Raw genomic sequence first — 16,157 nt, forward strand, 5'->3', positions numbered from 1 at the left:
AGCAAAACTGCTTTGTTTGTCCACTATCTTAATTTATTCACTTCATTGTTGACACTGTGTTTCTATGGCCCTTGGTATTATCTGCTCATTTCCCAAGTGACATAGCTGCCTGCTCTCAGGGGGGCGGGAGGCGGTGGCTAAGTGCACGGGAGTGAGCCTGTCTCTGTAGCTGTTACTGTGTCTGTGTCCTGTGACCTAGCTTCCTGCTCTCAGATAAAGGAGGGGGGAAATGAGTGCTACTTTCTTATATAGAGCAGGCTAAAAGCTAGTGGGCAGAAGGACCTGGTCCCTTAGCCCACTAGGATTTAGCTGACTCTATATTGAACAAGCTAAATCCAAGTGTTATAGGACTTTTGATGACATCACAGGCCCTTCAGTCGTCCCATAGGATCATGCTATGTGGTGGGCGGAGCCACATGCTAATTTTGGGGCGGAGGTAAACTGGAGGTAGTTGGACAGTGTGGCTTTGCATATGAAACCCTGCCTACTAATTGACGTCAAAAACCAGGAAGAGAGAAGTCTTTGCAGCAGCGAAGACTGGTGAGCAAGGGACATGGGAATACCCCTTTAAGCACATCATTGTGTTTAAGAAACTACCGCAGGTGCAGGAGATTGGGAACAGACATCTAGGTATAGAGGTTTTTAAAAGGTCAGTGTACCCTAAAGGCAAGGACTTAAACACATCACCCACCATCAGGCAGCCTGTGGTGGGCAGAGAGAAGACACTGGAAAGCACAGCAAGGTGACAGAGGAGCATTCGCACACATCCCACAATGATCCTGTGAGAGGGGAATGGAGCCAAAAGGTTTCACTTTTGGCGTCCATTTTGCTTGCTCTCTACTGTATTTCCATTCTGTTTTTTTTCACAAAGACAAAAGCAAAACACTGAAAAACAAACTGTGAGGTATACAGGTTTTTTGTTTGCACTGGGGCCAATGGCTGATACATGGCATTTTATGGCTGTAAACTGCAATACACTAGAGATACACATTGAAGGTATAGTGTATGTTGGGGATTAATCCAGATATACAGTATATAACATAACATCTCATCCAGAAGAGGACATAGAGGGAACGACAGATGCCTTGAGGATGTTCAGAAGAGGTGAAGGAAAGTGACTATAACCGTGTTATTGTTTTACACCTCTCTTGGGCTTTAACCTATTATACACTGAGATCTGAACAGACCCCAGAGTAAAATAATTTCACTTCTGTTTTATGAGGGATGAACCCAGAACTTTTGGAAAATTGGGATTAAATCTGGTTCGATCCAAACCAGTTTATTCATTTCTGTATAGGACATTAAATTATATACAGTGCCTTGGAAAAAATTCAGACATTTTTTTAAAAAAAGTAGAATGTTTTCAAAAATTTTAATAGTTTTAATAGTTTTTTTTTTCAATTTACAAAATTAAGTAAATGAACAAAAGAGAAATCTGAATCAAATCAATATTTAGTGATCACCTTTTGCCTTCAAAACAGCATTAATTCATATAGGTACACTTCAACAAACTTTACGATGGAACTCGACAGTATAATGTCCCATAACGGCCCTTTCATACAGTATAATGTCCCATAGTGGCCCCTGTACACAGTATAATATTCCATGGTGGCCCTTGCACACAATCTAATATTCCATAGCATCCCCTTCATACAGTACAATGTCCCATATCGGCCCCTACACACAGTATAACATCCCATAGTGGCCGCTGCACACAGTAAACCAGAAATTTTTGGGATACATCACCCACAAACTATTATTATACTTTTCAGACATCAGAGAAAAATGATCAAATGCCCAGCGTAGAAGAGCAAACATAAAAAACATTGTTACTCACCTCTATTCCCTGCTGTTTTAGGCCATCTTCAATGTCATTACAGATGTAAGTTATGCCGATGTCATTATGCAGCATGACTCCACCAGACCCAAATGATGTCTGTGACGTCATTAAAGAGGCCCGAAGACGGTAGGGAGTCGCACCAGAGCCCGGTAGAGGTAAGTAACCCTGGTTTTTATTTGCTCACCTCCCCTGGGCCCCTGATTATTATACTATGGAGTCTCAAAAGACCCCAGAACATAATAATTGCAATTTCAGTCCGGACGTATTTGGCCCAAACAGAACCGCCTTAGTTTTGCTGTGGGCCCGCGGCCTTATATACTGATTCCCTGCTCTTGTTCATGTCTGCCTCCACTTCCCATACTGCCCTCCAGGGTGTCCCATGCATCTCATATGATGTCACTATGGGATGCATGGAGCCTCCTGGAATTCAGAAGGGGAGTCAGAGATGACCATGACCAGGAACAGGGATTGGTAAGTAAATAGGGCCCCTTACCTGCTGGGAATAATCCAGCAGGTAACCTATGTAAAAAAAAAAAGAAGCAGCAGCGTGGGTCCACTGGGCCCCCTAAGGTTGCGGCCCTGGCTGCTACGCCGGTTACACCCTTCCCAAACCATTCTGCTTCTTCACGTAATCTGAGACAGATTCAATGAAGATAAGATCAGGACTCTATGATTACTTCTTATTTAAAAGGCAAAGGATCGTCACACCAAATATTATTTTAGATTTCTGTTTTATTCATTCAGTTCATTAGCTGACAAAAGTAAACTGTTAACACTTCTACTTATCAAAACATTCTTACTCTGCAGCATTTTTTCTACATCTGCCTAAAACATTTGCACAGTGCTGTATAATGTTAAATTCCTCATGCCAATGAAGAAACCCAGCTCTGCTATCTTATATCAGAATGTAAGATATGTAGCGTGATTCAGACAGTAAGGTTTAAGGGGTATTCCCATGTACATAATCAGATCTATATTTGTAGATAATTAAAAGTTAAACATTTTTGCAAATATAAGTAGTTAAAAATTCTGCAAAGTTTGAAAGATTTTCTCTGACTATCTTAGCCGTGACAGTCTGTTGTCTTGATCGGTTGCCAATGGATACAACCACTAATGCAGAAACTTTCTATGGTCTGGGACTTGTCAGGAACCCAGCCATGATTTTCTTATTGTAGTGGGGTTATCAGGCAGGGACACTACATGTATGAGAAGATATCCTGGCTACAATAAGGAAATCATAGCTGATTTTCTGAGCTTAGAAAGTTCCGGCATTCATGGTCGTATCTATGGCAACCGATCAGGACAACATACTGTGACCGCAAGATATTTAGGGAAAATCTTTAAAACCCTGCAAAGTGTTTAATTACTTATATTTGCAAAAATGTTTAACTTTTAATTATCTACAATTTTAAAAATGGTTATGTTCATGGGGATATCCCTTTAAAGGGAGAACAAAATAGAAGTGTAGCTTTCTGTTGTCTGTCAATTACTCTAGTGAACTGTGTATCAGATCTTGGACTGCAATTGGTGAGAACTGAACTCGTATCCAAATGCTTTCGAAAAAAGTCTTAAAAATAAAAAGTTTCACGGTATTTAAAAACTACATATAGCTTTTGGGTATCTTTTGTATTGAATGCAGAGGCCGATATTTGCAGAGACATACTGAGACAATTTCCATTTTTGCTTTACTCTCTCCCGTTTGTAAAATGTTATTTTCTATACCCTAATCTAAATATTAACTTGTTATGTTTCATACAAATACCAACACAAAGACGCATAAGAAATGATCCAATTTTCTGCATGATAGCATTAAATAATAATCATCATTTTCAAAACATAAAAAAGGTACAGAACATTTGTGCCTGGTGGTGATAACAGCCAATTATAACCAGTAATTACATATCTAGTAAAAGCCTTCACAAAGATCTTTCCAGAAAATTAGGTTCACTATTATTAGCTGCGTTAAGGACATGGTATACTTTATGGCTGTTTACAGAATATGCTGATTCATGACATTTTGAGGTCTTTAAAGAGGACCTTTCATGGTTATGGGCACAGGTAGTTCTATATACCACTAGAAAGCCAACAGTGCGCTGAATTCAGCGCACTGTCGGCTTTCACGATCTATGCCCCAAGTGAAGAGCTATCGGTGCCGGTACCCTAGCTCTTGAATGTCAGAAGGACGTTCCTGACAGTCACTCAGGAACGCCCTTCCTCACAGCAGCGCCTATAGCGCTGTACAGCGTGAGCGGTAAGGAAAGCCTCCCCAGTACTCGTCTATGGACGAGTACTATCAGGAGGGGAGGGAGGCGTTCCTCATCGCTCTCACAGTACAGCGCTATAGGCGCGGCTGCGAGGAAGGACGTTCCTGACTGGCTGTCAGGAACGCCCTTCTGACAGTGAAGAGCTAGGGTACCAGCACCGATAGCTCTTCACTTGGGGCATAGATTGTGAAAGTCGACAGTGCGCTGAATTCAGCGCACTTTCGGCTTTCTAGCGGTATATAAAACGTGGTGGTGAAAGGTCCTTTTTAAAGGGGTATTCCCATCTCTAGGATCCTGTCAATAGCTTATGTAAATTCAAGAGTTTTACTAAATACATTGCTTTATCAATGTTGCTTTGTTTGTCTGCCATGTTAAATTGTTCCTCCCATTATTTATACATCATTGTCAAGCCTCCTGGCCTGTTATCTGATCTTGGGTTGTATGAAATGAGTCACTGATTCACTGCTCCCTGGAGTTGTTATGTACTGCTCTGCTGTCTGGACAATCAGGTCAGCTAATTGCAGTTTGCTGATAAAGGCTTGGACAGTGCTTGATTTCGGTATGTAACACAAAGATAATATTGAGTTAATGTTAAGTCCATTGTCAGCATGAAGCACGTAGTGCCCATGAGCTTGTTTAAGAAGACAGGAAGCGAAAAAAAGAGACAGCAGGCAAACTGCTGAAAAAGGGAAATAAGAAAACCTATTTAACAATCTTTAAGTGAAGTCTTTTTAGGACTCTCCCCAGTTTTAAAGTGAATATCCACCCTTAAACACCATTTTGAGTTTTATCTAATTCATTTGCTGGACAATATACAGTATCAAGACACCTTTATTGTGTCTAGAGCTCTGTTTTCCCGAGCCACAATTTCTCTGGACAGACCTATTGTACATTTAAAAGGTAAATAGCCAGAAGCAGATCAGAGGTGAATATAAAAGAGGGTTTACTTGTATGTTCAATAGAAATAATATGACTTTCTGGTTCACATGACCAAACCAACAGACACTCCTCCTTTTTATCTCTAAACAATGGACAACACCAACCTGGATCCTTACACAAGCTGGATACCTTGAAGAAGTATCACAGAGTGCAATCCAATAAAATTGTCTGAATTATATTAAGACAAAAGATAGCACAAAAAGTCTTGAGTTGAACAGAGGGTGCCATGAAGCATTGCTTTGCTTTCATAGGCTTTGTAGTGTTTTGTTCTTGTAAATTTCATTAGAACACTTTTATTGATACTACTACTACTTGCACAGTGCTGCTCTGAATAATAGCCTCAGTCATCCTCATTCTGTTGAGAGTGGAACCAGATATTCCAGCTGAACTTTGTGGAAGCAGTGCATGGTGTTCATGAAGTCATGCACAATGAGAACATGGAGGAGCTTCTACCAAAGAAAATAGTTCAGTACTAAGGATCAACAGAGTGATAAAGTCATAGATTACAAGTTTCCTACCAGCAGCTACCTCTAGAGGGAGCTTTAGAACTGACTGCCTAATATTATACATTGAACTCAATAATAAGACATTCTGCAATAAGCTTATTTATTGGTGGGCCCAGGCAGCCAGGATATTACTCTGTACGGTTTATGTTTATGCATATGATTGAGAGACCTGTATCAGAAAAAGCAAAGCTATAATATAAATATATTAGGAATTTAATATGCGCAGAATTTTAAACCTAGAAACATCTACACCTACAACAAATGAATAAATAAATCAATCTGCCCCATTCTGTATAAATGTGTTCTTAGACAAGCAATAGCAATGATATAATTTTTTAAATCCTAAAATAAATCATTTGTCACAGCCATGTAAAGAAGCTGGCGGTATTTAGCCAGAACAATTATTCTAATGTGCAAGCAAGGGTCAACAATATGTTCCATTTACAGCTACATTTGCACTTGTTTATCTCTTAAAACTGCCAGCTTTAATGATCCCTATAATAAGGAGCACAGCTTACTCAAGGCATATACTGTATACATCACATCTGCAAAAGCAAAATGCCTCCAGTAAACAATTATGGATGTTTTCCACTCTTGTAGTTCCCTCTACATCCACTCATTCTATTGTCTTCAGTATTTAAGTAGTAATGTGCTTCAGGCAGAGAACTGACGATTGTGTTTAGCAGTTTTATGCAGTGATATACGTACTGTATACATCCATCTATCTACAAATGTTATATACAAGAAAGTAATGTTCACCTGTAGCGTCTCGTTCAGTATACCATTGCGCTTGCTTTGTAAGTATGCATTAGCACTTCCACTTTTTGCCACTCGAATTCTGGCCAGTCTTGCTTTCTGCAAAATAAAATCGCAGTATTTAAGTCAATTTACTAAACCATAAATTATTACTGTTTAAATGTGTAAATTTTATCAAATAAAGCTCCTAACACTTGATGTGTGACCAGAATATGAAAAATCTAGGACTTTAAACAACATATCTTCATTCTGTAATTCAGTGAGTCACTTATTTTCCAGTTAATTTTTTCTCTGCTCAATGTGAAAAAAAAATCTGATACCACCTGGAAACTGCCAACAAGCTGACTCAACAAAATCACGAACACCATGACGGGACTCTACTGACTCCATCAGAAGTCAGATGGGTGTTTATCATATGATACATCTGGTTTTCTGTCATTTTTTATTTCTATACCTATTACAGAACAGAAAATTACACAAGAACACATTTGCAAACAGTTTTCATTGCTCCAATGCCTCGACAATAAAAAGAAATAAAATCAACTTTGATAATTTATGCCATGTTAATGTAGCATTAGTTTATTTACAAAGCCCCATTTACATGTTACCCTCCACGACAAATTTTTGGTTTTCTGCCACTTACATATTACAATTCTATTATCTTCATTGTGATTTACAGCTATTGAAGACTTCTGTCAACTCTGCAAAGTGTACTTAGTTCCTGAGCCCTGATAAGGACTAAAACAGTGCCTGATCAGTTCTCATGTTATCTCTGTATGTAAATCCAGGCAGTGGATTGTTTCATCAATACATTGCAGAGACTTAATTAACAGATTGATTTTTCCAGAGGCTTGTTCCAGATGGTTTGTATTTTGTGAGATGAGCTATAGTATTGTTATTCCTGCCATTTCAGTGTTATTTTTGTAACATCTGACCAACCTGGATGATTCTGAGAGTGATTGGGACAAGGTGTTGTGGTCAGATGAGACAAAAATTGAGCTCTTTGGCATTATCTCAAGTCGCCGTGTTTGGAAAAAGAGAAATGCTGCTTATGACCCAAAGGAAACTGTCCCCACTGTCAAGAATAGAGGTGGAAACATTATGTTCTGGGTTTTTTTCTCTGCCAAGGGTTACAGGATTACTTCACCTAATCAATGGGAGAATGGATGGAGCCATGTACCATAAAATCCTGAGTGACAACCTCCTTCCCTCTACCAAGACATTAAAAATGGATCGTGGCTGGGTCTTCCAGCAGGACAATGACCCAAAACATACAGCCAAGGCAACAAAGGAGTGGCTCAAAAAGAAGCACATTAAGGTCATGGAGTGGCCTAGCCATTTTCCAGACCTTAATCCCATAGAAAACCTAGGGAGGGAGCTGAAGATCAGAGTTGCCAAGTGACAGCCTCAAAATCTTAATGATTTAGAGATGATCTGCAAAGAAGAGTGGACCAAAATTCCTCCTGACATGTGCGCGAACCTCATCATAAACTACAAACAAACCCTGACTGCTGGGCTTGCCAACAAGGGTTTTGCCACCTAGTATTAAGTATTGTATGCCATAGGGATCAAATACTTATTTCTATATGTAAAATGTAGATACATTTATAAAATATATATTGTGATTTTCTGGATTTAATTTTTGATATTCTATCTCTCACTGTTAAAATTAACCTACCCTTACAATTATAGACTGTTTATGTCTATGTCAGTGGGCAAACTTACAAAATCAGCAAGGGATCAAATACCTATTTCCTTCACTGTAATGCTTTAGAGTACTTTGTTGAGCCACTCCAAGACTGAACAATCATCTCAATAGATATATCAAAATGAAGAAAAAAAGGACCTTAAAACAAGCGCTGCCAAAATACAATTTAATTTAAAGAAAAAGCAGTTAACAACTATCTTTTTATGTTAATTGTTTTTTAAAAAAATAATTGTATTTTGGCAGCAAACAATTAACATAAAAAAGATAATTGTTAATTGTTTTTATTTTTTTAAAAAATAAATTGTATTTTGGCAGCGCTTGTTTTAAGGTCCTTTTTTTTCTTTGTTTCGATATACAATATATATATATAAAATTATAATTTCCTTTGGTTAATTAACTGTAGACCACTAGCAGCGTCCATCTTCACACATTAACTAGATTGAGACTACTCAGGACAGGTAACTGAGGCTCATTACCTGCCTTTGCACAACTCCCACGAGGCGAGACCAAACCTAGCAAGTTGGTGTCCATCCATATTTATACAGTATGTGTTCCTGTGATTTCTGTACTAGGGTGCATCCCTCTCTTGTTTGTTTTGTATCCTAGATACTCATCTCAATAGAGCTATTTAGATGGCAAGCACATGCATTTGTGAAAGTCCTATTCAAATATATTGAACAGTCAGAAGTTTCTACAAAAAATCTGTTGCATGTGAATTCACCCATAGATTCCCAACGCAATATTGCCTTGCATGGTCTATAACAACTGTGATGTGCTGATGGGTTACTGTGGCCTTTTTAAGCCTACAACTGCCATAGTAACCTATTGGCTCATTGCAATCTAAAGAGTGCTGACGGATTACAGGATGGAGCCCCCTCCATCTATAAAACTCCTTAGATGGCATTATTCATTGCAGTATCTACGGGGCTATAAATCACATATAGTGTCATCCACTGGACATAACATGTAGTTTCTCACATAAGACATTATGATTAGGACATAATAGTATTTTCAGCTATAGAAAGGGGTAGGCCTAATTTTAATGTTCATCCCAATGCTCCATATGTTTCCATTTGCCACTCTACCATTGGCCATATAAGTTCTGACTTTCAAAAATATAAAAAGCAGCGCATTTAAAAACTTGACATAAATGTATTTTGCAGAAGCTTTATTAGATTCTATTGTAATCACTTTCCTGTATCTTCTATCCTTTAACCTTTCCCCTGGGGACTCATCACTCATGGAACAAGTAGACCTTCTGCCCACATTAATTAAAATAAATATATTTCATGTGTCATGCCGAGCCAAGCGCTCAACAATAATTATATATTACAGGTAATGCAGAAATCTACATTAATTAAAGAATGCAATGGAAGATATGCGATTTTTCATTTCTCGGGCCTCATACCAAAAGAGGAATAAATTGATATAGCAAAATTAATTAGAAGTGTATTCTTTGGAAATGTCAGGTGACTTTTTTTTCCACGGAGTTCAATTTCTTTCCTATTTCTTTAGGCCGCTCAGTTAAAACTGAGAATGAACTGCTAGCACTTTGACATCTGGTTTTTCAGAAAGGCAAATTGATCTGTTCATAAATTACTCCCTAGTTGCTCATATGGCTGATGTATTAGCTCAGCAGTGAAGTTCCTAGTTAAAAGTGAGAAAGTAATTGTTCAATTTATCCATGTAATACACTGTGTCTCTACCTTAGCATTGTGCTGAAATGTTCATTGACGAAACCTAAAATCAGATATCAACATAGACCTACAGTCGATAGCGTTGCGGCCTGACTGTATAAGTGATGGATTTACTTTAATGGATCTGTATGATGGTGGCTAAGAACTTTGTAAAAGTAATTTAATAAAAAAACATTGATTGTTCTATATTTGATGCTATCAGCACTGCATACTGTATTAGACATGCCATTTAGCATATACACTAAACAGCTATAAAGGATGATCAGTATAATGTGTATTTGGAGTGCATTTTGTGCATGGAGTGAATGCAAATGAGTATATGCCTAGGACTGTTATGCACGCAAGTTGGCTCATCAAACTGGAGGTTTAAAGATGTTGCTTGACGGAAGGAATGTGTGTTTTATCCTTAAAAAGAGTGCCACTATTATAATCTGGCTGCATATGGAATTACAGCTCAACCCCACTTAATTTACTACTATCTAGAGCATCAGTATGCTATCAGTAGTCATAGTAATGCCAATATAATGCCCTAGGAAGCAAAGGATAGTTGTGACTGCAGATAGAGTCAACTGTAGCTTACTTTGAATAGGGGACAGGAAAGGGTTAATATTAGAGACAATACTTGTGCAATGCAGGATGGGTAGTCAGGGACAGGAAGTTCAAGCACCTTTCTAATACCAGGCTTTAGAGGACAGCTAGGGAAAGTATGATAAAATAGGGGCTCTTTATGTGGGAGAGAGGTATGAGCCAAAAAGTTACTAGGAATTTGATAACTTTTTTTTCACAAGTTTTTTTTCAGATTTGATCAAAACAAGAGGTACGATTTAAATAAGTTATCTGTAATATGGTAATTTTGGTAAACAATTGTTATGTTAGAAGTCCTGGAGCAAATTCCGGGAATAGCAAGGCCTGGCTGATAGCAGAGAGCAGCAGAACAGCTGCTTCAATCTTATACAGTGCTGAGAGATAGGCCCAGATTCCCAAACGCCTTGACCAGCACCAGCCGCAATGCCAGATGGACTTTCTAAATTTGGGGGTCTAAGTTATAACCACCAGAAACCGTATGAGAAATAAGTGCTCCACTAACTGAAAGCAAAACCAGAACCCACAATTAACTTAAAGGGCAGATCTGAAGCTGGAGAATAAATGGCCATGCAAATGGTCAGCACCAAGAGGTTTCACTAAAGGCAGAATCAGGAGACAAAACAGATATTCAGTAGAAAGCTAAGGTTCAGTTCCAAGAAGTAATTTCAAAGGCAGAATCAGCAGACAAAAAGAATTAAGCAGTCAGAATTAAAGGGATCCTATCATTGACACTATTTTTTCTAGGTACCACATCGGAATAGCCTTAGAAAGGCTATTCGTATCTTACCTTTCGTTGTCTTCTCCATTCCGCTCTTCACCTACAATCACGGTTCTTGTCGGTATGCAAATGAGCTCTCTCGCAGCACCAGGGGAGGGTCCCAGTGCTCAAAGAGCACTGGGGGAGTCCGCAATGCTGTGAGAGAACTCTCTCCAGCGCCACCTCCATCTTCATCAGGAGCGTCCTCTTCAGCTTCTTCTTCCAGTGGTGGTTTGTAACTATTAGACCTTGGGCCTTGGGCAGAGCAGACTGCGCATGCCCACAGGCCATGAGAAAATGGCCACTTACAATACTGCACAAGTGGCCATTTTCTCGTGGCCTGTGGGCATGCGCATTCTGCTCTGCCCAAGGCCCAAGGTCTAATAGTTACAAACCACCGCCGGAAGAAGAGGCTGAAGAGGACACTCCTGATGAAGATGGAGGCGGTGCTGGAGATAGTTCTCTCACAGTGCTGTTTGAGTGCTGGGGCCCGCCCCCAGTGCTGTGAGAGAACTCATTTGTATACCGAAAAGAACCAGGATTGTAGGCGAATGGTGGCACCAAGAAGACAACGAAAGGTAGGAGACGAATAGCCTTTCTTAAGGCTATTCTGATGTGGTACCTACAAAAATAGTGTGTGAATGATAGGATCCCTTTAAGCAATACAAAATACATGATCAGGGTTCAGAGCCTGACTAGAGTACTAACTTTGCAGGCACCTGATTCAGGAGGAAAGGATTTTTTATATGCCTCCATTTTTTTTATATGCCTCCTCAGCTTCTAATTGGACAAGCTCAGGGAACTTCCGATAATACAAAAGCTAACAAGTAACCTGAATGAGTAGCAGCTGAATCAGAATCCTGACAGCAACAAATGTGTTGTAAGTTAGTTATGTAATGTATCAAATCCTGGCCCATGTAGCCTTTAGATACAAAAAAAGTTGTCTTCCAGTAATAAAAACGTATATATCCATGAAAAAAAACATTGCTGTAAGGTGTTATGTCTAGCACAGTTTATAGAAATATATTAAATCTCTATGGTACTGAATGAGATAATTTCATCGAACATAGACCAGAATGGAGTGTTGGTTCATAAACTTTACTACCCCACCATTCAATCTAAAGATATAGGACCACGTTCTGGTTGGACCCCCACCAATCTAGCAGTATACCAGTGATAACTTATAGAGGATTTTCTTTTAAAATAATAATTTTTATTACATATTGTGTTTGTTACTAAATCATGCAAAATGATACAAAGAATCCCATTTCAACATATAACATTAACTTCCTACAGAGTCTATGCCAGTTTTACAGCAGTAAAATAAAATACATAAATAGCAAAAATATAATCATAGAAAAAACAAAACATAGAGAAACATCTTGAATGTTTAAGGTCAGTGCAATATTAGGTCAGAATTATAAGGTTCCAACGATGCAGATATTAGTTATCTATCTGTCTTCAAACACCTAAGGTTCCCTGTATTTGTTCAGTGACGTAAGATATTGGGTGGCAAAATACTCCTATAACGTCTCTTATTTACACTGTGATGTAAAAATTCTCCATCTACAGGAAAAAAAAGGCAGCTGTTTTGGTATCTCTACACCTCTTCCACTCTGTCTACTGACAGGTATAGCTTAACTGTGTTATGAGGTCTGCTTTCATAGGGAAACTGGTGTGGCTCCAACATTGAAGAAGACATATATATGTGCAATTGTGGGGGCTCTGCGCTGGATCTGTGTGTCTGGTGGAACCATGAAGTAAAACTCCATAGCTAGAAGTGTAAACAATATTGGTGCCTTACTGAGTTCCTTAAGTAAAGTTTTAAGAGGGGACTTACTCATTAATAACTACAGAATATGTGTTAAATGTCTAATCATTGTGTTCACAAGAACGAAGGTCCCTGAGGGCCCCATGTGCATGGAGACTGGGTACAAATGTTTGGCCACAGTTCCATTCACTTGTATGGGACTGGTGGACATTGTCATTCTTAGAGTCCCATAAATGCAAATAAAAGTAGAACTCAAGTTTGTACACCACCACTCCACTTACCTGTCTTGTGTTCTAGAAAGAATCAATGTGAGTGGTGCACATAATGTGGCCAGTTCAAATAAAAGCTTCAGGAGCATTGTAATAGTTACATGACATAATTTGGGATTATGTGTAGACAGCAGGGAGTCACTGAAGGCTTTCTGAGTGTGAGCGCTTCAAATACAAACTTTTGTGGTGGCAGCTCTAGGTAGGTGACAGTGGTTTTGTACTGATCCAGCCACAGATACGTCTCACGTGATCTCCAGTGATGGCGTTCATGACAAATTGGTGGAAGCAGTGGGATTCTTTTGATTCAAGAACTTAGTGGATAAAGTCTATGATGATTGCTAAAATGACTATGAACTAATCCACCAATTATGTAATTCAGTGTTTATAATATTATAAGGCATACTGTGAAATCAGTTTCTTGAGAAAACCTGTACCAAACCTCTAAATAATGGTATTCCATTAACAAGTCAATGATATATAAATCAATAGGAGTGACAAGTGTCATGTAGGTTTTTCTAAGCCCATGCCACCAACAGTTGCACACTTCGGCCTTCAGAATATTGGAATTAGCCACTCAGTTTTCCAAAAATTCTTAAAATAATATGAAAAAAGAAAAAGAGACTGTAGAGGAAGATGATGCAAGCATAGGACTAAATCAGGAACACAGTCCCAATGGAAACAAGACGAAGCCATAAAAATTTTTCATTTACCACATTTTTTTTATCAATTTTAGAAAGCTTATCGTTCTGCTCTATTGCTAGTATCAATTAGTTTAATATGAACACTGATTTAACTAGATTTCAATCTGACCAAGGACAACTACTACATGGAGTTTGTATGTTCTCTCCGTGTTTGCGCGTGATTCCTTTGTGTACTCCTGTTTTCTCCAACATTACAAAGACATGCTGATGGGGAATTTAGATTGTGAGCCATATATGTGACAGTGACTGATGTTGTTTGTAACGTCCTGCAGAATATGTTGCCACTATACAACTAAGAGAAATAATAAATTTGTGACAAAACTTACTCTCTCAAGACACTGCAATAAGCGATAAGATCGGTATGAAGATATCTGCTGCCCCCGAATCCTATTCCATATTGGATACATTTATCAGTCCCACGCATGTACTGTACTTACACAGTTGAAACCAGATTACTTGTTGTACCCTATATATCATAAGGGCAATTATATTGATACTTTTTACTAATTGGTTTCAAAATGTTTTTGAAATGTCAACCAGACATCCTAGATCTAACAGTAATCTGAAAAGAGCAGCAACTCACGAGATTATCTGGAGGATGGGAGTAGTAGTTGAAGCAGTAGCACCCACCTCCTGAGTTGGTGCAGTTCTAATGGTGATGGTAGATTCCCTTACCAAACCAACCTTGGGTTGCACTGGTCCATGGCTATCCCAAAAGAGGGGGGAGGGGTTCCTCCAATCTCAGAGGAAACAGCCCAAATAAATGATTAAATAATAACAGCATTAATTATATTCAATGCAATGCATACATGAATCACACAGTGTACTTAGAATGTTAGTTAGCAGTATCCACTAGGATGCTGTACAAGAGATAAAAAAAGAACCACTGAGGAAGTTGTCTGGTAACACAGAATGAGTTATTTGTAGTGTTGATAAAGGTGTGTGTTACAAGATAGATCCACATATATAACTGAAGCTCTGAGGATATTGCCTGACTCTGAACATTATATGGTCATCGATTTTGTTCCATCCCTGAATCAACAGAAACATATAACACTCCATGTAACACTTGCCATGTACAAATTAAAACAACAACATGGATTTGCAAAATAATTTTTGATTACTTCTTGGGATTGGGAAATTTCTAGAAGATCATTAGCATATATTGTTAATGAGCCCTATCTTCAAGAGAAACTTTCATCTTGACCTGAATGGACCTTCATAAGAGCAAGAACAATAAAAAATATATAGAACCAAGTAGATATTGGCCCAAAAAGAATAGTATAAAGTAATCACAATGTATATATCAGCCATACAATGGAGTGTAAAATGTGGAGTTTCCAGACATAAGTATTGCCTCAGTATATGTAATAAGAGGCCTTTTCGATCTCTTTCTTTTAAAACTGCGCCTCTGCGTATTTAATCTATCTACTGCAATGTACATGTAACTTACAGTACATCGGTAGAATGACCATGACCCTAGGAGAATGAAGAAATAAACATTGTTTCAATGCATCAAAAGGGTTTTAAAGCCTAGTGTTTCCAGATAAGCAGCACTAATCCATGGGGGTCAATCCTCTGCATCTACATTCACCTCAATCGACTTTTATGGAGAGATTGTGCTGATAGATTTCAGATGTTACTTAGGCATGAGATGTCTTAATGAAACCTTGGGAAGTATTTCTTAGCTGTTATTATGTACGTATTTAGGCTTCTATCTGCTCCTTTGAGTGTGTATGTGCTTTCAATGGGGAGGTAAGGAAGATGTTGCCAGATATCTTTGGGAACTTATCTCTAGGGGGGATAAAAGGACTGGGCAGTAACATTTACAATACCTAATCCTTCTCTCCCCCAACATTATCTGTTGGGGAGAGTAGTGAGACTCCCATACATTTTAGATAGTTGTCCTTCTCAACAAAATGCATGGGTACAGCCAGTCTTTCTCTGATGGGTATAGGGGATAGAATCACTTCAGTCTACAGATTTATTGAGCTGGATCTACTGCTGCAGAATATATTCAATTAGCTGAGTGGGACAACTTAAAAAGTTTGGATATTTTGTGAATTACAGAAGCTCACTGTGAAGTTGTAACTTGAAGTTTATGGGCAATGTCTAATTCAAAATCGATTACAAGGTCCCTTGTCTACCATTTATAATAATGGGGATTTTTTTCATGGGAGAGGGCTTTTGGGTTCTCTCTAGCGCCCAGGTAATTTAGAAAGTCTTCCTACTATCCTTTCAAAAATAGCAGAAAACACATTTTGATATCATATGTGACAAATGACAAATTGAGACCTACTGCAGGATATATGGACTTGACTAATTCAATGAATAATATGACAGATACATTAACATTCACTTGTG

At 38.5% G+C, this 16,157-nt stretch overlaps 1 protein-coding gene across 1 annotated transcript in view; it reads right to left on the reverse strand.

Moving 5' to 3' along the window:
• Positions 1-16,157, reverse strand: part of KCND2 (potassium voltage-gated channel subfamily D member 2) — a 325,034-nt gene that overhangs the window by 67,562 nt on the left and 241,315 nt on the right. Inside the window, exon 3 of the mRNA XM_075274256.1 lies at positions 6,309-6,404. Within this exon, the coding sequence (XP_075130357.1) occupies positions 6,309-6,404 (96 nt within the window). The remainder of the gene's footprint in view (positions 1-6,308; positions 6,405-16,157) is intronic.

The sequence above is a fragment of the Leptodactylus fuscus genome, chromosome 5 (genome assembly GCF_031893055.1).
Source record: "Leptodactylus fuscus isolate aLepFus1 chromosome 5, aLepFus1.hap2, whole genome shotgun sequence".
Taxonomy (NCBI): Eukaryota; Metazoa; Chordata; class Amphibia; order Anura; family Leptodactylidae; genus Leptodactylus; species Leptodactylus fuscus.